General features: G+C 37.1%; 3 protein-coding genes across 4 annotated transcripts; 2 read left to right on the forward strand and 1 right to left on the reverse strand.

Annotated features, from left to right (window-relative positions):
- Nucleotides 1-1,789: 1,789 nt before the first annotated feature.
- LOC126791796 (mitochondrial uncoupling protein 3) lies at nucleotides 1,790-9,814 on the reverse strand. Its single transcript, XM_050518279.1, is given in 8 exon segments — nucleotides 1,790-1,915; nucleotides 3,767-3,918; nucleotides 3,920-3,989; nucleotides 5,167-5,218; nucleotides 5,221-5,324; nucleotides 5,481-5,560; nucleotides 6,785-6,848; nucleotides 9,495-9,814. Coding segments are annotated over 8 exon segments (960 nt in total). The 3' UTR covers nucleotides 1,790-1,797.
- Nucleotides 9,815-12,657: 2,843 nt separating this feature from the next.
- LOC126790493 (anaphase-promoting complex subunit 2) lies at nucleotides 12,658-18,181 on the forward strand. Of its 2 annotated transcripts, none has more exons than XM_050516743.1 (14): nucleotides 12,658-13,263; nucleotides 13,351-13,607; nucleotides 13,699-13,770; nucleotides 14,134-14,378; nucleotides 14,605-15,021; nucleotides 15,176-15,377; nucleotides 15,493-15,607; nucleotides 15,709-15,803; nucleotides 16,058-16,177; nucleotides 16,262-16,350; nucleotides 16,424-16,505; nucleotides 16,947-17,138; nucleotides 17,470-17,538; nucleotides 17,649-18,181. In XM_050516743.1, exons 1-14 carry the CDS (start codon nucleotides 12,756-12,758, stop codon nucleotides 17,769-17,771), a joined length of 2,586 nt encoding a protein of 861 aa, XP_050372700.1. In that variant the 5' UTR covers nucleotides 12,658-12,755; the 3' UTR covers nucleotides 17,772-18,181. The 2 variants fall into 2 exon arrangements, with proteins under 2 accessions (XP_050372700.1, XP_050372701.1); XM_050516744.1 differs by having other exon boundaries at nucleotides 15,715-15,803.
- A 244-nt stretch (nucleotides 18,182-18,425) lies between these two features.
- LOC126791639 (methyltransferase FGSG_00040) lies at nucleotides 18,426-20,036 on the forward strand. Its single transcript, XM_050518114.1, has one exon. The coding sequence runs from the start codon at nucleotides 18,446-18,448 to the stop codon at nucleotides 20,021-20,023; it is 1,578 nt and encodes a 525-aa protein (XP_050374071.1). The 5' UTR covers nucleotides 18,426-18,445; the 3' UTR covers nucleotides 20,024-20,036.
- The last annotated feature ends 170 nt before the right edge of the window (nucleotides 20,037-20,206 follow it).

Here is a 20,206-nt window from a genome sequence, read left to right on the forward strand (position 1 = left end):
TAAAAAGAAGTCATTTTTTTATTTTTTTAATAGCCTATTTTAGTGTTTGTCTTTAAGTCTCATTTGGTCATGGGACGGCCTGTGTATTCTATCCAAAAACTTGTATATATGAGCCGCCTATAGAGGGAGTGTTTTGTTTCCTCTCTTCGTATAATAAACCTTTGAAGGGCCGGGAAAGCTTACAATATGAGATTGTATAGTACTACTGTACTCATTATTTAATTTATAACGTTTTAAGTGGGTGGGGTTTTCAATGGATATTATATAGCACACTATGAGTATTGAATTTGTATCTAACCCAACTGTGTCAGTCGGGTAATTCAGAAAATTTTGAATTTGTATTTTCATGCAAGTATTTTGAGAATCAAATACTGTATATTTTCTTTCTGATGTTTCTATCAATCTTAGTTTCATATAAGAAACAGGTTTAATTTATTCGGATAATTACATTTAGAAATATGTTGATCAAGGAGTTTGGTTAAGTTTACAGACTTACAGGAAGGTTTTCAGTACTGAAATGTAGTGGATGAAATGAGCTAAATAAATACGCCATAATGGATATTAAAAATGTTGTTGCTTCATCTATGATCTATCTAATCTAACCATCCAATATACTATGTTAGTTCGGAAGCAATTTTACGGCAGATGAATTAATAAAAGCATTCTCAAACCATTTAAATCCAGCTTAATTTTAGCTCTCCTCCACCACCTTAAAAAAACCGATGATTTCCTTGATTGGTTTATGACTACTATATCTCATAAGCAACAGCAGCAACACCATAAGACAAGGGAATGAAAAGAGCAGGTTCATTTCATTCAATTCCATTGTTGGTAACTTCAATAGATTTTATCACCCAAAAAAAAAACTTCCATGGATTTGCGAGAAAGTTTTGATCCCTTGGATACTTTAGAGGCAAATTCTAGTTGATGAGTACTATTGATGAAATTGTCGTCATTGAAGCAAATGATATCGTTCTCATGGATAATGATGAAGGAAGCAGGAGGGCCAGCGCGAAGTTGGTGTGAAGCCTTTAAATGATGAGACTGATTTGCTTGATTGAACACAGACTAATGATGAGAAAGAATCCTCTGGCAAAACCTGCAGAACCTTTGCTTGCTCGGGAAAATGTTTTTTTGTTGTTTGGAAATGGCTCGGGAAAATGTTAAGGTAAATTTTGTCATTACTGATGTCTTACTCTGTTTAATGTTCTGTCTCCTCCACGTCTGTTTATATCATTATCATGACGGTGCTTGGTTGGGGGAGTTGACAAGTTATGTTTATTTCAGTACTGCCATTTTGGCACAATGAGAGGTTGAGTTTTTGTGCTTAAAGGAAGAAGGGTTCCCCTGAAAATTGATCAGGACAAAATAATCACCGTGCATGTCATGTACATTTCAAACAAAACAGTTTAACGTTGTGAAGGTTACTATTTACAATTCATGTTTCACTTTTCTCTTCTCAAAATCAAACAGTTGAGATCCATCATATTAATTTGATCGAAAATATAATAGCTACGGCTAGTCGGCTTCAATACCATCAGAGTATTACAAATTGATCTAATCAACTTCGACAGTTTATTACAAACGAGCAGATGTTTCCTATTCTGCGAGTGGGGTGTAAACGGGATAGTGTACTGATATGAGGAGCAGGACAAGGCCTCAAATTTTCACATAATGCCAGATAAACGCCATAACCTACGACATTTCTAATCAAATCATGTACTGACCTTGGCATCGAATCATGTGCACGGCAAACAATCAATTAGAAACCATAACCAGCGACCGATCAAAGGTTCATCAGCAGAAGGAAGAAAATCCTGCAATTTGTCGAAACTTCTCATACGAGACCCAGAACACAAATTTCAAAGGCCCAAGCCGTGCCCATGTAGGAAAAAGAAGAGAAAATTAGAGAAAACTACAAAATATGAGACTCCTTTTAAGATAAACCCACACATTGAATTTACACCAAATTCATATTTTAAAACTTCTATATAAATTATATATTTGTAATTAATATTTTTACCAAGTTTAAATTTGTCTTTTAGACACATAAACCCCGTTTGTTTAAATAGAATGTGAGAAAAAGAAAAAAAAATATTTCTTTTTCAGGCTAATATGGAAATTGAAAAGATTTTGTTAATTCCATATGGGTGTTTGATAGATAACAGAATCTAAAATTTAGAATTATTTTGGTAAGTCATTAGAATAGAATATTTAGATTTCATTAAAACTCATTTATAAGGAAATAAAATACAATTTAAAAGGAAATTAGTCTTTATCAATGTGAATGAAAATATAATACCACCTTTAGGTAGGTAATTCATTTTAGGCTTTAAGAGGGAGTCAATTTCCAGTCAAAATCACTTTTTTTTTATTTCCATTATAATATCAAATGACAACCAAATAACACCTAGAAGTAGAAACTGAAATGAATTCATTTTCCATAGCATGGTTTCCTGTTAACCAAACTGGGTCATAAAAAGCTAAAACTTAGTATCCATTCATTTGAAATTGAAATTTTTAACTAAACTTAAATCTTATTGACTCTATTTCAATCAACTTCATATATTAATTTATCTTCATTTGGTGACTTGAGCGTATATATATAACTCATTACAAAACTATTTCATTTGTAACAAAAGTTTGTAGTTCTTGATCTCTTTAGTAGGTATATTATTTCTAATATTGTCGCACAAGAAAAAATTGAGAGAATTCGATGGAGAGATATGTTTTGAAGAAATGATGATGGCAACTATGCATACGGTACTTCTCGTCATTTCTCCAAGTGATAGTTGAGGAAAAGTTTTGAATGATACAAGACATGTCCTGGATTCCACAAACATGTTTACACTTTGTGTTTTTTATCATAATGTACATATCTTGTTTTTAGATTATTTTGTCTAATATTTAAGCATATATATTGTCATAATTTAAACAAATATCTAGTATAAAACACTTATAAATCACATAACTATGCTAGGTATCTAAATCAATTTGACAAAGTATTGAGAAAAACTCAAAGGAATAGAGTTACATTTTGAATAGATAACTTACCTATATAGTATAAATATGTAACTTACCTATATAATAAAAATAGATAACTTACCAAATTAATATACTAAAACATAACATACATATATAGATGACAAAAGTCTTTTACAAATTTGAACAACTTATTTTCAAAAATAAATTATATATATAATATGACTAATTAAATAACTTACCTAGTAAGACTAATTAAATAATATACCTCATTTCAAAAAATATATAATATACTTATATGGTAGAATTAAATAACTTACATATATAGTATGACTAATTAAATAATATACATATATGGTAGAATTAAATAACTTATCTATATAGTAAGAGTAATTAAATAATATATTTCTATGATAGAATGATTTTTAAACACAAAATAAATGTATAAAAGAAACATCTCATTTAACTTTGGTTTCCAAATCTAGATTGCATGACTTTTACACAATTAATAATGACATTAAGGCTACGAATTACAAATTTGAGATTAAAATAAATATTAATGTTATAAGCTTAGTTTATGGAATAGATTAAGTTAATTAATAGTAAATTAAGTAGGTTACAAATTTGATTTCAGTGGCAACTTTTGTAATATTGACAAAATAAATATTTTATTGTTAATCTTACATGTCAACTTTTAGATGTAAATTAAAATGAAAAAATAATGAGTTTAATCGAAAATTTTTTCTTGAAATTAGGTCTAAATTAAATTGCCCCGAATAAGAACCCTTTCCATAGTACTCTTAGACCTTCACCTTTGACAGTCTTCACAAGACAATCATAAGAACTATTGTATAGAACCTTCCCTTCCTTGATTTCCGACTGATTCATCATCCTTGTCTTTACCACGTCTGCAGGGCAGCTCAAAGCAGTAGCTGAAAAGCCCTGACATGATTGATGATAATGTGTGGGCATATATATTAGAAAAAAGTTCACCATCGGTACCCAAACTATTGTGGCGAGGTCAATGTAGTACCACAACTATGAATTGTACCAATGTAGTACCCAAACTTGTAATTCGCTATCAACGAAGGGTCTGAGCCCAATTTCCATTACGGGTCCGTTATCTCGGTCACGTGTCCTGCACGTGATCACAAAAAAATTCAACAGCGGTACCCAAACTCTTGTGACAAGGTCAATGTAGTACCCAAACTCTGAGTTGTACCAATGTAGTACCCAAACTCGTTTTTCGCTATCAATGAGGGGTCTGAGGTCAATTTACGTTACGATTTTGTCTTATGGATCAAAATAAAAATAGTATTTACCTAAATAAATTTATGTGGGTTCTAAGGCCCTAAATAAGAAACTTTTACGGTAAATATTTAGAATTAAGAAACAACTTACAAATTGGGCAAAACACCAACTCATGCTCATTATGCTCCAGACACCTCATCACCACAATGTGGCATCGAGGAGCTCCACCTCCTCTCATCTCCACCGCCCATCCTTCACCACCAACACTATCTTCGAGCTCATCCTCCTCTCCTTGGAACCCCTGATCCATCGACACGTCACGATCGTATACCTTCACTCTGAGATTCCCGACTGCCGACTGCACCGCTTTACATGCCTCGAATGTCGTAGGTGGAGGGAGAGAATGTCATAGGTGGTGGATGTGAGGGAGACGATGTTGTGGCTCAAGGCGGAGCTGCCGAGTTGGGAGAAGTCGTCATCGTGATTGAAGAGTTTGGAAGAAACATAACCCGTAGTGTTGCTTTACCTCGAAATCTGAGCTCAGAAATACAGTGTGGAATGAGTGAGAGTGAAGGAGAATGAGAAGAAAAAGAGAAAATACAAGAAGGTATGACACGTGACCCAGAAGATGAAGTTGAGATTGAAATTGGCTTCAGACTCCTCGTTGATAGAGAAAAATGAGTTTGGGTATTACATTGGTACAACTCAAAGTTTTGGTACTACATTGATCTTGCCACAAGAGTTTGGGTACCGATGTTAACATTTTTTTTGTGGCACGTGCGGGACACGTGACCGAGATAACGAAGCCGTAACGAAAATTGGGCTAAAACCCTTCGTTGATAGCAAATTACAAATTTGAGTACTACATTGACCTTATCACAATAGTTTGAGTACCGATGACGAAATTAACTCTATATATTATCCTCAAAATACTGATTACTGATAACAAAACGTTTTGCATAATCATAGCAAGATAATTCCCCATGTTCACTAAGAAAGCTCTTTGAACATAAGGGAAAACCCCTTTCCATAGTCCTCCAACACCTTCTGCCTGGGTGATCTTGCATAAAGCATCAAAACACCCCGAGTACCTAAGATTCGTCTATGGTGCAGCGCTGTATACCATACTGAATCCAACGGTGGATAGAGGGTGTCTTAAAATGCACGTGGGGTCCGTAAAATGTATGAATTGTGGATTAAAAGCGTTGTACGCATGCAGCGCTGCACCATAGAATTTCCCCGAGTACCTAGGTTGGAAGCCTTGGCTGACAAAACGACCATCTGCTTGCATTCTCACCTTTACAAGATCTGCAGGGCTTGCCACCAACTGTACTACTAGCAGTAAACAGACAGGATAATATTACTCTCAAAGCAAATACTTAGTTTAAAGAAACCTCAAGCACTTGGCCGTATCAAACTATCAATCATTGAGACCGGCAATCACAACGCATCAATATAATCATGTGGTAAATTCGCCAGCAAGACACTCGGACATATTCAATGTGCATTATAAATGACAATACCACATTACTTACGAATTCCACTCCAAAACATAGCAACAAACTGTTAGGAGAAATATAAACAAATTATTAATCAGAGCACATTGTTGCCTCATATAGTTAAACAAGGATAATCTTCATGAAAGTTAAGTGATTTCTGTTTGTTTATAATTCTGAGTAAGGCACAAATTAAGTAAAACAATTGAGAGCAAAATCCCATCAAGGCAAGCAAGCCAATAACAACAAATTGATTTCTGACATTATTAAACATGCACAAGTTCACAACAGTACTGAACCATCATATAGTTTCTTGCACCATAAAAGGCTCATAATATCAACAAGATGGTATATCACTTTAGCACAATGAACCACAGACATGTTAAGTATCATCGCCCCAGAGCAATTGCTACTTGTATTGAATAATAAGATCAAGAGAAGAAAAAGAGACTGAATAAGACACCTTTGTATTGATAATTTTTCAGAAGATTGTCAGAGCATAGGACTAGATAGTATTTATACCAACAGAGCTAAAAAAAGAAAGCTGGTAGAGAATTTAAAAAAAAGTCTAGATCACTAAACGAGATAAAGACACGTATGAAGATGTAGAACTGTAGAAGGCTATAGGATTGAGGGTATTAGGCCGAGTAGATGAACGTTATAGGACAGACCACTATACGTAACACAGTGACGTTTTTCTTTAGTACCCTCTACTAGGACCTCTGCCTTTTGTATCTTCTTCTACTGGGGACATAGTCCTTGCTAATTCAGTCACCCTTGAGGGGTCTTGATCATCACGTGCCACATTGCTCTCTTCACCCTTTTCATAATTACCTTCTTGAATAGAAAACTCTCTATTTCCAGCAGTGGCCTTGACAAGACATAGCTCAAGCATTCATCTTTTTAATTCTCAATTTGTAAAAGCCTGCATTTTTTCAATGGAATAAAAAAAATTACATCTTTAATCCTAAAGTTCCTACTAATCACAACAATGCTTCGTTTTTTGGATCCCAAAATCCAAACACAAAACATTTAAGGAAAGAAAACAAAGTTACCCGAGCAACAACGCCGGAGAGTCCACCGAACACGGCTTTAGCGGGGAGAGAGAGGGTGTAACGACTCCAAAATTTCGAGCATAAAAACTCAAAATTTCAAAGTCGTGAAACAACAAAACAATCTTAATGAACCGAAATCATTTTAAATGCCATAGCGGATCGTCTCTGAGTTTAAAATACAACTCAGTCAAACCGATTATTACAAACAAAATTATAATTCGACATTATAACAAATTGAATGAATAATCCTCACAAAAACCTCACAAGAAAGTCACACAAAATCTTCACACAAGCTGGAACTAAATATCTTCAAGTCCTCAGAGCGGTCTGTCAATTCCCGCTAATCCACACATGCGGAGTTATCCACTACACCATCGAATTGGTGCACCGGGATTGTAAACACAAACCCGGTAAGCTTTACAGCTCGTATGAGTAAAAACAACAATAAAACTCGCATATCAATATATACGGAAAATCCACAAAAACATCAAATATAAATGCACTCATGAGTCAATAGACGGCCCGTCTGGTTGTCCAAAATATGAAAATGAAAGTGCTCATGAGAAATTGGGCAACCCTTCTGGTTACCCAAATACATTTATAATATGGGTACTAATGAATGCTGGTACACATCTGTTACCCCTCACGTAGTACACCGCCGATATTGGGCAACCTTATGCTACCCAACATCCAAAAACATGAGTACTCATGGGTCGATAACCCATCTAATACCTCTCGTGCAGTACTCCGACAGACAGACTAGAGCTCTAATTGTATCGTAACTTTCGCCCGGCCAAAGGCTAGGTTCCGACATGCCAAACACGTTCGAAGACATAAACACGTCCGAAGAAAAATCAACATTTTAACAATCTCCATGTTAAAATCACGTACAATAATCATCACCTCATATTGTACAAAAAATCAAGTCCGAAGACAAATCAACATTTTAATAATCTCCATGTTAAAATCACGTACAATAATCATCACCTCATATTGTACAAAAAATCAAGTCCGAAGACAAATCAACATTTTAACAATCTCTATGTTAAAATCGCATACAATAATCATCACCTCATATTGTACAAAAAATCAAGTCCGAAGACAAATCAACATTTTAACAATCTCCATGTTAAAATCACGTACAATAATCATCACCTCATATTGTACAAAAAATCAAGTCCGAAGACAAATCAATATTTTAACAATCTCCATGTTAAAATCACGTACAATAATCATCACCTCTTATTGTACAAATCAAATAACATTCTCAATATATAAATCTCGTCATCAAAATGACATAATCACTATAAAATCATAACAGTATATTATATAGCAAACTATATATATGTATCTATTTACCATTTATACAATATATATATAATCCACTATAACATATACATGTCACATTTCATTCTTAAAATTTCTGCAAAATCTTGAATCTCCGCAATGGTAGATTCATAAATATGTGAGATTTTACCCACCTTCTTTCCTGTGTGCAACTTCCACTACACTGAAAGTAATTTCCTCACTCGTTTCGTCAGTCACCTAATAGCATGATAAATGCTTAGAAAATGATACTTAAAATATCATGTGACGATTTCAGTTAGCTAAATGTTGTTCATAAAACATTGTTCACAGAACACTGTTCATGTTTTACTTATCACTATTCACATATACGTTTTGTTACCAAAACACTGTTCACAGTTGATGTTTAGCATGCACTGTTCAAATGTACTGTTTTAACGAAACACTGTTCACTAAAAAATGTTCACATTTAACTGTTACATAACACTATTCATAGCACTATTCATGCGGCGTCACTGTTCACCGACCGCCACCAATGATCACCAAATTTCACCACCACAATCTAAATGACATTCCTAACAAATTCCTAGTTCACCACAAAGTCTAATTCTGAGCCTAAACACTTCAATTTAACAAGAACCGAAAATCTCCAATTTAAAAACCTAGAATTTCTTTTTTTCGATTCTCCTAGCACACAACGATTGGGGTTAAATCTTTTGGAGGGTTTGTAGTATGGAAGGAGACCTTCAAAATGAAATAATAATCGTACTGATTGGTTGCCGGAGGAGGGAGATCCGACGAGTTGAAATTCGGCGAAATATGCTTTTTCGGAAGAACTTCCGAGCTTCACCGCTCCTAAACAGCGGCGAGATGGCGGGTGACGCTACCACCAATCGACAGTGGATGCAACAACCTATCAAACGTGACCGGTGCGCCGATCTATGGTGGCCGGACGGCGAAGATCTGGCGGCCCAAAGTCGGCTGCTCGGGAGAGAAATTTCTGGATTTTTTTTCGGGGTGAACATTACCCGTGAACAGTACCGATCCGAATTTCTGATTTTTCTCCCCTTTTTCTCTTTAATTCCCCTATTTATACTATTTTCCAAAATTGTCCAAATATCTTTTGATTCGTAACTTCTTCATACGAACTCCGATTTAGGCGTGCCACGTGTCCACTAATTCGTATCGACGAGCTCTACGACTTTCATGTAAGAAGTTTCCTAAGAATCCCAATGAGTCAAAAGTCAACTCTTAGACTCGTCAAATTGAACGTATCCGAACAATTAATATTTCGAACCCTTTCGTTTTCATTCTCGGCTAATAAAATTGGACAATGACCAACTTAATAATATCCGTGAACTCATTGGAAATTAGATATAAATTTTTCGGGTTATTACAGAGGGACCCACCATTGGTTTTCAGAGAGTTTATGAGCCGCTCATAGCCGACAATGCGTATGGGCATGTAAAACAGGTGCCTGAGAATCGCCGGAGACAGACCCTTATACAGTCTAAAAGGGCCTTCCCAGCGGACGATCTCTGAGGCCACCCGGAACGCGTTGGTGGGCCGGGTCGAGCCCAGAGACCATGACTCTCCGTGGAGATAGAGCCTCGTCTTTGTTATCTCGATAGGGAACGTCGTCGTTTCAGCCACTAGTGCTGAGATCGAGGTTAGTAGGATATTTGTTGGCGCGTTTTGACGCCCGTGTTCTTCGCTTGGTTTCATCGTTGCCGAGACTGAGCTTGGTTTTTCTGAGAGGGCAGTGTAAGTGGTGAAGAGAATGACATACCGTTTATTGGTTGAGGTTCATTTCGCCCATTTTCAAATCAGAGGACTTCTACAAATTAGTTTAATCTTCATTTGTGAATCAATAGTCAAGCTCATTTAGCTCAATATTTGCATTTAGCTTTGAAATATTTAACGGATTTTCGGATGAATTTTTTACATTGCATATATTCTACAAATTGAACAAATGAAGATTTCATGATTTCATCTAGCAACTCAAGCACCTCCAGTCCATTTGTTATATTTGACACGTAGGCCCAACGGTCTTTATTTGACAATGAGACCGCGTCTCCAACCAAAGTGTTAAACGCACATGGCAACACGTGTATTTGACATCAAAGGCTTCTATGTCAAATTTGACACACTGAACCATTCATGCATTTTATTTGTTTATTGTTTTTCTCTCTTATTATCTCTTCCTCCCCCTCTCGTGTCTCTCTCTTCCTCACCCATAAGAACCATTCAATATTATAACTATTTGACAGATCGATTGGAGAAGAAGTTGGTCAAAAATAACATTGTCATATCATATACCAAAATTTGAATTTGACTTGAAGATTTGACTACTCCATTGGAGATGTTCTTAGTTTGATTCTATCCTAATTCGCTATGTATATCGGGAAGTAAATTTCGATGCAAATCAATTAGCTGATTACAGTTGTGACCATTCGCTCCTAGCAATCTAGTTTCACTGTCGCCCCCTTCTTTTGTCTCTGGTATTCTATTTGGGTCGGTTGGGCGAGGGTATACCTAGAGCTCCTAGAGGCTTTGGAGCTTTAGGTTTCTTCGTGTTTTCACTAGCATTGAGAAAAAATGTACAACAACACGAAGATTCAAAGATTCCCAACATTTTAGGCTTGATATTACTTAGGGTCTAGTTAAAACTAGTTTTCATATAAGAAGAGCATGATTACAATTTAGATAATAATATATTATATGTGATTATTAGAGATGTTTAAACAGTCACTAACTACCATAAAATATTCTTAATTTGTGAATATGAATATAAAGGTAGTTGAGTATGAATCTCTTAATAAATTAAGAGTAGGTGTAAAAAAAAACTCAACTGACTGTAACTACGGAAGTGTATTTAATTTGGATTTTAAAAGATTTTAACAGACTCTTAATAATCTATAGAATTAGCTTGATTCTACTAATTCGATGAATTGTTTTAATTATGTGTGAAGTTAATCAGATTTTAATGGATTGATTTATTAGCATTTAATTATAAATTATAAGTCTAGACTGTTATAATAGTCATAAATAAAAGAAGTTATTAACCGAAACACAAATAATAGATGATTATCCTTGATTTTGGTGGGAAAGAAACTGTTGATACAGATGCTGACAAACATTTGAGGTTGAGGGAGATGGTGATGGGACCGATGGCAACTACTGAGCCAATACATTCGATCATCGCATCTCCCTCAAACTACATCAAGATTACATCATTATATAGTGAATTATACTAGTATTATGAATAATGAGATGATAGCAGCTAACAAGCTAATCACCTAAATTTTCTGAACAAGCAAAACTATAGGTTAATATCATAAAAAGGATGCCTCTAGATAGTTTCATCACAAAGGTAGTCGTCTGAAATTGAGTTGCCAATTCCTGCGATATTGCAGCCTTAAAGTGCCATATCTTCCAATTTACTCTTCTTGCGTCTTATCATTTGTAAACACCTACAATGGTAAACAATGTTGCATTAGTGAATCTGCTGACTGTTCTCTGAAACAATTAAAGTAATAATTTGGTTAGCATGCAAGCCTAACTATAAAAGAGCCTTTCAGTCTAGGTAACTAACAAACACATTTGTAGTTCTATCAAATGGCTATACCACGCACAGATACATGCACATAAGTGTATTCCCAAAAGAAACTTCATAATCCAAGACACACTCATATACATTAGAGAATGCACTAGTAATCCAATGAACAAATATTCGTGATCTGCAAGTAAAGCAAGGTACTATAAGTCACCAGAATAGATTGCCCCATATAAATTCATCCCGAGAGACTGTATTTTAAGAAACTATAACAGTATAACACCTAGTCTTCAAGGTAGTTAAGATAATTTAAATCAGCCATTAATATAAAAAAAACCGAGCAGTTTAGGCATCAGTTGCTTTTGTGAAACTGCTTGCTAACTCGCTCGCCTAATGTACCCAACTATATAATACATTAGTAACGAGAGAGACTACCAAAACTTGCTAGAGGTAATTGTTCGGAGTTTGCTAGCTTTTGGCCTTTCTGTCTCCTGTAGGCTGTAGCTCATTGATTTTTAAAGACCACACTCGGTATTCACCATTGCATTACACACATCATCAAAACAGAAAAGCCAAATGGCATAGAAATCATCAAGAGCATTATAGCTTCTCATAAAGTATCACTAGAGAATAAACAAACAAAATAGACAAAGGCATTCATTGTTTATAGCATCAGATTAACATAAACCAAGTTCTACAGAAAGAGAGCAATGTATGTTACCTTTCAAGAGAAATTCTTGAGGAGCACTGGATCAGTTATCAAAATCATTGTCATCAATTAGCTTTAATTGATAGCTGATGATATCAGCAGTCCTATATGTTGAAATGAATAACAATAATAAAAAGAACCAATTGAATACTAAAGACTTTTTAAAATACAAAACAATATTTAAGGATTTAAATCCCTCGTTGAATATCACTCGATTTTTAAGGATTTAAAAAAATCTTAATTGAATACTAAAGACTTTTTAAAATACAAAACAATCTCAATTGAATACACTAAAAATTCACTACATCGAACGGCATCCATTGCTGTGTCGCATAAAAGGTCTGAAGTTTGAACAGTCCGAGTGTTCAGTCCCAAGGGTTTTCCCGGGAGGTTTTATCAAAATGGCGAATTCCATTTCATCAATCACAAATCCAATATTTCTCGACTCACTCACCGAAACCTCCGCCCACGAAATCGCCGAATGCTACTCCGCCTTCTGCGCCGCCACCGAAACCCTCCTCGGCGGCGCCGGCGACCTCTCTGTCGGCCCGGAGCTCGCATCCCACGTCCACCGCCTCTGCGACCACGGCCTCGAGTCCCTCGTCCGCGACCACTTCCTCGCCGCGCTCGAGAGGACCTTCCAGAACAACGGCGCCTCCAAATTCTGGCGCCATTTCGACGCGCCGCCGCGCCACGCCGTTTCCATCGGCGAAGCCCTGGAGGAGATCTCGCTGGAAAAGCAGTACCAGGAGAAGTGCTTGCTCATTCTGGTTCACGCTCTACAGACTTATAAAGGAGGAAGAACAAGAAGAAACCTTGATTCCGATGACGTCAGCAAGGAGCTGTTTGCTAGGTACCAATTGTCAGTGTCCTCGGTTCTGATGGCGACTCTACCCCGGAAGTTTCCAGGTACATTATGTGAGCTTAGCTTTTCGATTGGTTTTGGTTTCGTATTTCTGTGTGTGACCAAGTTTAGATTTTGTTGATTGTTTTTAGAGATACTCAAGTGGTATTTCAAGGGGAGATTGGAGGAACTGAGTAGTGTAATGGCCGGAGACGAGCCTCGGGACGACGAGGATGGAGATGATAGGGATGATATGGAGTTGGATGAATGCTATCCCCAAGGGAGGTTGTTTGGTAATGATAATAAATTGGTGAACAACATTGGCCGGGTTGTACATGATTTGAGGAGTCTTGGATTCACTTCTATGACCGAGGATGCGTATGCGTCTGCTATATTTTTGTTTCTGAAGGTGATCATTGTTGGTTCTGTTATGTTTTTGATGCTTGTAGTGTTTTGTATTATATGTCTCGGTGACTTGTAAAGTTCATGGTTGAATGCAGGACAAAGTTCATGACCTTGCTGGTGATGATTACCGGGTTTCTGTTTTGGAGTCTATTAAGGGGTGGATACAGGTATTTGCAATTTTGTGCTTGTGTTTCCTTTTCATCTATTTGCCATTTGTGCTTGTGTTCCTAGTCCATTTCTCTCTAATGCATAGATTTTGTGTGTTAGTAAAGGAAATGGATGATTGCCTGGGACACTACAAAAGCTTTGCACTTTATTTTATATGTCAAAACTGGATATTTGGATCTGAAAGTATATCTTATCTTCTGCTCAGTTTTTCCATTTATGGGTGTTTACCCTATTGTCTTTCTGTACTGTCTCTCTATGTGTACTAAGGCCATCTATTGCATTTATAGTACTTAACATTGGTGTTCCTCAGTTTCTCTTATGACTGATGGTTCCTTATTGATTCATGAAGGTGTATTGTGCAGGCTGTGCCTCTTCAGTTCTTGCATGCTCTACTTGCTTTTCTTGGTGATTCTGTCAGTTACGAAAGTGCATCATCCGGTCTCAAGTCACCTTTGACCAAATGCCCTGCTTCATTCTATCCTGGAATTGATACTCCATCTGAAGGTCTCGTTAGATGGCAGTTACGACTAGAGTATTTCGCTTATGAAACATTGCAAGATTTGAGAATAGCAAAATTATTTGAGATTATTGTGGATTATCCTGACAGGTACATTGATCTGGTCCTTCAGTTGGTGTTTAATTATAAGTTCCATATAACATTTGATTGAGTAGTCAAATTTGTGATTCCATATGATTGCTTGAATGAAGAGGGCCCTTTTAGAAGAACATGATACTTACTGATATCTGAGTTATTCTAATAATCATGTCACTTAAACAATCTCAATTTTGTTTGTGGTTGTCCTTAAACGATATTTTCCTCTTGTGGTTTTCAGCTCTCCTGCGATTGAAGATTTGAAACAGTGTCTTGAATACACTGGGCAACATTCCAAGCTTGTGGAGTCATTTATTTCCGCACTACAATATCGCTTGCTCACGGCAGGTGCCTCGACAAATGACATTTTGCATCAATATGTTTCAACAATTAAAGCACTCAGGACGATAGATCCAGCAGGTGTTTTCCTTGAAGCAGTCAGTGAGCCAATAAGGGACTATTTAAGAGGGAGGAAAGACACCATAAAGTGCATTGTGACCATGCTTACTGATGGTACTGGTGCAAATCCTAATGTATCTGGAAACACTGGGGATAGCCTTCTTGAAGAGTTAAATAGAGATGAAGAAAGCCAAGAGAACATTGCTCCTGAGGATGATTTTCATACTGATGACAAGCAAGCTTGGATCAATGCTTCACGGTATGCACACAAGCATAGTCACGGGTGAATTTCAATTCAGTTGTTTGCAAGTTATAGGAACAACTCAGTACATGTTAGGCCAATTCCATGCTATGATTTTTGCTTACCCTAATACTCAGCCAAAGTATGCATCTGAATGATTTCTGCTTTTCAGCTGGGAGCCCGACCCGGTAGAAGCTGACCCCTTGAAAGGTAGCAGGAATCGAAGGAAGGTTGACATACTTGGAATGATTGTTGGCATAATTGGTTCACAAGACCAACTTGTTAATGAATATCGTGTTATGCTGGCTGAAAAGCTTCTTAACAAATCTGATTATGACATTGATTCAGAAATACGTACTCTTGAACTCCTCAAGGCAAGTGAATTAATTGTTGAATTGGGTCTATTGACTATTGAGTGCAGCTGAGACTTGTTTTTGTAGTCTTGAAACTGGTTACCTTAATGTTTGTTTTGGTGAAATCATTCTTCAGATACATTTTGGGGAGAACAGCATGCAGAAATGTGAAATTATGCTCAATGATCTGATTGGTTCTAAGAGGATCAACACCAATATTAAAGCAACCATAGCTCAGCCATCTCATACAGGTATCTTTGAAATTATATTTTTATTTCCTTTCAAGGGTATTTCTTTTTGGACTATTTGCTCTCCAGAATAGTTGTATTTTAATTCCCATAACTTTGGGTAGATGTAGATGCAGGGGGTGAGCTGGGGAATACCAGGGTATCCATGGATATACTTGATGCTACTATAATCTCTTCAAATTTCTGGCCTCCAATCCAGGTTGGCTATCACTACCTGTGGTGTATGTCATTTATTGTAAAATATATTGTGAAGGTAAAGGATGTGTGTTCACATTCTTGTAGATTGAAATATCTTCTAGGATTCCTAAATCCCGACGTTTGTACATGATGTTCTCAAGTTTTATCTATTTTCTATCAGATCTTTAATAGCAATGCTTCCTTTCCCACAATCTCTTCCTATTTTCTTTAACAAATTCTCATAGTTCTTTAATTAACCTCTAAAACAAATTTCAGGATGAATCCTTAAACATACCTGGGCCTGTTGATCAACTACTCACTGATTATGCAAAAAGATTCAATGAAATCAAGACCCCTCGTAAGCTATTGTGGAAGAAGAATCTGGGTACTGTCAAGGTAATGTTGTCATTTCACCACCCATATTATTCATGAATCACTACTGGCAATATGACATTGATGCTAGTGATGGTGCTGTCTCAGTTGGAATTGCAATTTGAAGATAGAGAAATACAGTTCATGGTTGCTCCTCTTCATGCAGCAATTATAATGCAATTTCAAGATCAGAAAAGGTAACAGGAGGAATTTCTTAGTACATCATTTGGTTCAGTAATTTCAAGCTTTATTGATACTGCTTACTTTCAGCTGGACCTCCAAAGATCTTGCAGCTGCAGTTGGGGTTCCAGTAGATATACTTAATCGGAGGATCAGTTTTTGGATAAGCAAGGTACGCTCATGGACCCAAGTTCTCATGTTTCTATAATCTACTTTCTCGTTATACACTGTTGCTTAGTTGTGGCAAAACCTATAAATTCAAGTTACCTCTTTTATTGAATGAGAGAATAGTTGATAGAGATTGAGCACCAAACTCAAGTCATCTCTACTATTGACTAAGCACAGAATCATAAGCTGTTGAATAAATTTGGAAGCGAATTGTTAATTTTATTGGTTACAGATGTACTTTTTAAACCTTCATTCTGGACATGATGGACATCAAAGTATCAACATTCATTTCTAGTTGCCTGTTTGAAAGTTAAATTGGGCAATATCCCACTTCCGAACTTTTCCCCTTCTGTCAAAGTAGGGTTCATATTTCTTATAATTTGAAGTCTTAAGCATTGATTATCAAGATTAAAGCTCTTACTGTTTCCTCTGTTATCCTATATAGGGAATTCTTGCAGAATCAGTTGGGAAAGACACTGATGACCATGAGTTTACCCTAATGGAAGGGATGATTGACAGTTGCAGAAACACTGCAACTGATGGGAACTGCGAGGATCTTATAGTTGGTGATGAGGAAGGAGAGAGTTCTGTCACCTCTGTAGAGGATCAACTCCGCAAGGAAATGACTGTATATGAGGTATGTAATGCATATGGATTGAAATTACCAATCTTTCTACACTGTGATCTGGGAGGATCTCCCAATCTTTTACTTTTACCTTACTCATTCCTTTTTGGGAATAAAGAGCAGATAGGGGCAATATTTGCTCAATTAACTCCAAAGGGCGTCTATTGAAAATGTTCTGATGTTGCCTCATGGCATTGTTGTTATGCTGGATGCAAACACTAAAAGCATGCATTGTGCCTCTAGAGATGTGGAATGTATTGATGTGTCCAGTATCAATCTGTAATTAGATAAATGCATGGCTCTATTTACCTCAATCTTCTAAAGGATCTTTGGTTTATTGCAGAAATTTATTTTAGGGATGCTCACAAACTTTGGAAGCATGGCTTTGGATCGAATTCATAATACTCTCAAGGTATGCCTGACTTGAACATTCCTTGTAATGATCGGCTTGCACAAAATGACATGATTAGATAATTGTATATAATGTTACTCTTCTGAATAGAGTTTGCCAAATTTCTGCAGATGTTCTGCATAGCTGATCCCACGTATGACAAAACCCTCCAGCAGCTTCAAGGTTTCTTATCAGGTCTAGTTTCTGAAGAAAAATTAGAACTAAGAGATGGCATGTACTTTTTGAAGAAGTAATAAACCTGACACTCCCCAGTAAAAACTGAAGTTGGATACACCAAATGAGATTTACTTTCAAGTTTGGAATGTATTCATTCACTCATTGTATGGTTGCAATGTCAAGGCGAGATTGCTAATCTGTAGGAGAGATTGCCAGATATCACTGGTCACATATGCAAGTACTCGTATGATTGAGGTGCTATTTGACAAGTCATATTCTGGAGTAGCGAGATATGTCTATGGAAGATTTGGTGAGCTATTCTGACTTCTGAAGACGGTTCATTTTTCAGTGTACTTTTATACTCTGTAAAATGATGATTTGCACGTTGGTAGGCATGCCTGAAACTCTGGAATGCCGGAAATAGTGGTACTTGCTAACCATTTTACCATAAGAATTCATTGTATAATCCAAAGCATTTCCAGCACAATTGTCTCATCTTTGATGTTATTGGTTTAAAAAAATGAAAAGAAGTTAAAACCGAGGTAGGTTTGTTACAGTAGATAAGATGCTCTGAACTGTTAAAACTTATATAGCCGTTAGGCATTACGGAATGATCCAAATAAACCAAAGCCTTTGTGACCGTTACATATTCTTGTATTCAAAATTTACAGTGAAGAAGAAACCTCACTAGTTCTAAACCCAAAACAATCCCAGTTGAGAAATCAGAGCAACTCAACAACAACAGCTATAAATGGCAGAAGAGCAAATGCAGCAACTGAGATCCAAAGCCACAGAGCTCTTGCTCAGAGAAGAATGGAGCGAATCAGTAGAGGTATATTCTCAGTTCATCAATCTCTGCCAAAACCAGATCAACCAGACCCCAGATAACCTCCCAAAGCTCCACAAGTCTCTCTGCCTGGCTCTATCCAACCGCGCTTCAGCGCGGTCCAGACTCCGAGATTACACACAAGCCCTGAAGGATTGTGATGAGGCACTGAAGATTGAGAGCACCCATTTCAAGACTCTAGTCTGCAAGGGTAAGATTTTGCTGAATTTGAACAGGTACTCCATGGCATTGGGTTGTTTCAAAACTGCTCAGCTTGATCCTCAGGCTAATGGGAGCTCTGTTGGGCTTAATGGGTACTTGCAGAAATGCAAGAAGCTCGAGTTGATGTCGAAAACTGGAGCTTTTGATCTCTCTGAGTGGGTGGCTAATGGGTTCCGAGCCAAGCCTCCGGAGGCTGCTGAGTACATTGGAGCAGTGGAGATGAGGAGATCAGGGATTAGAGGAAGGGGATTGTTTGCGACGAAGAATATGGAAGCTGGGAGTTTGGTGCTGATTAGTAAAGCTGTTGCAACTGAGAGAGGTATTTTGCCGGGTCATGATTTGGATGAGAATGCTCAGTTGGTTATGTGGAAGAATTTTACTGAGAACGTGTTGGATTCTGTGACCAAATGTTCGAGAATATGTAGTTTGATTAGTACACTGTCGAGTGGTGAAGATGAGGATGAGCTTGAGGTGCCTGCGATCGATGTGTTTAAGCCTGAGTTTGAGCAGATTGGGAACTCAGAAGAGAAAAAGGTTGATGCAAGTAGGATATTGAGTATCTTGGATGTCAATTCCATTGTTGAAGATTCGATTTCGTCGAAGGTATTGGGAAAGAACAGTGATTACTACGGTGTGGGGATTTGGATACTTGCTTCATTTATCAACCATTCATGCATTCCCAATGCGAGGCGTGTGCATGTTGGGGACTATGTGATAGTTCATGCTTCAAGAGATGTCAAAGCTGGTGAGGAGCTAACTTTTGCATATTTCGATGTGCTGAATCCGTTGGAAAAGCGCAATGAGATGTCGAAGACTTGGGGGTTTAGGTGCAACTGCAGGAGGTGTAAGTTTGAAGCTGAACTATGTTCTAGGCAAGAAGGCGTTGGAGAGATTGAGATGGGTCTCGACAGAGGGTTGGATTCTGGTGCTGTGGTTTTTAAGCTGGAGGAAGGCATGAGAAAATGGAAGGTTAAGGAGAAGGAAAAAGGATACTTGAGAGCTTCATTTTGGACTGCATATGGCTCAGAGAAGTTGATGAGAAGTTGGGGAAGACGGATTCCGACGATGGAGTCTGTGGTTGATAGCATTGTGGAAGCTGTGGGAAGTGATGAGAGGGTGTTGAAGATGGTGGTGGAGAAGCTAAAGAAAGGAAATGGTGGCAGTTCGGTGGTGGAAGTAGAAAGAGCTTTGAAGTTGGGAAGAGGGGTGTATGGGAAAGTAATGAAAAAGCAAGCAATGAAGAGTCTCCTTGGACTTGGAATTCTTGAACCCATCTATTGATTGATAGCTAATTTCCCATTGTTTCCAATATCTTGTTTGATCATCTTTCTTGTTCACATTATACAAAGTATATAGTTGGTGTTTCACTTGCAGAAATTTCAGATAAGAGCAAATCAATAGTTATAGGCAAGTATTGAAGTATAGTTTGTATACTTGGATGAAGAAATTTGTGGCTTGAGGAGA

The sequence above is a fragment of the Argentina anserina genome, chromosome 4 (genome assembly GCF_933775445.1).
Source record: "Argentina anserina chromosome 4, drPotAnse1.1, whole genome shotgun sequence".
NCBI classification, from domain to species: domain Eukaryota; kingdom Viridiplantae; phylum Streptophyta; class Magnoliopsida; order Rosales; family Rosaceae; genus Argentina; species Argentina anserina.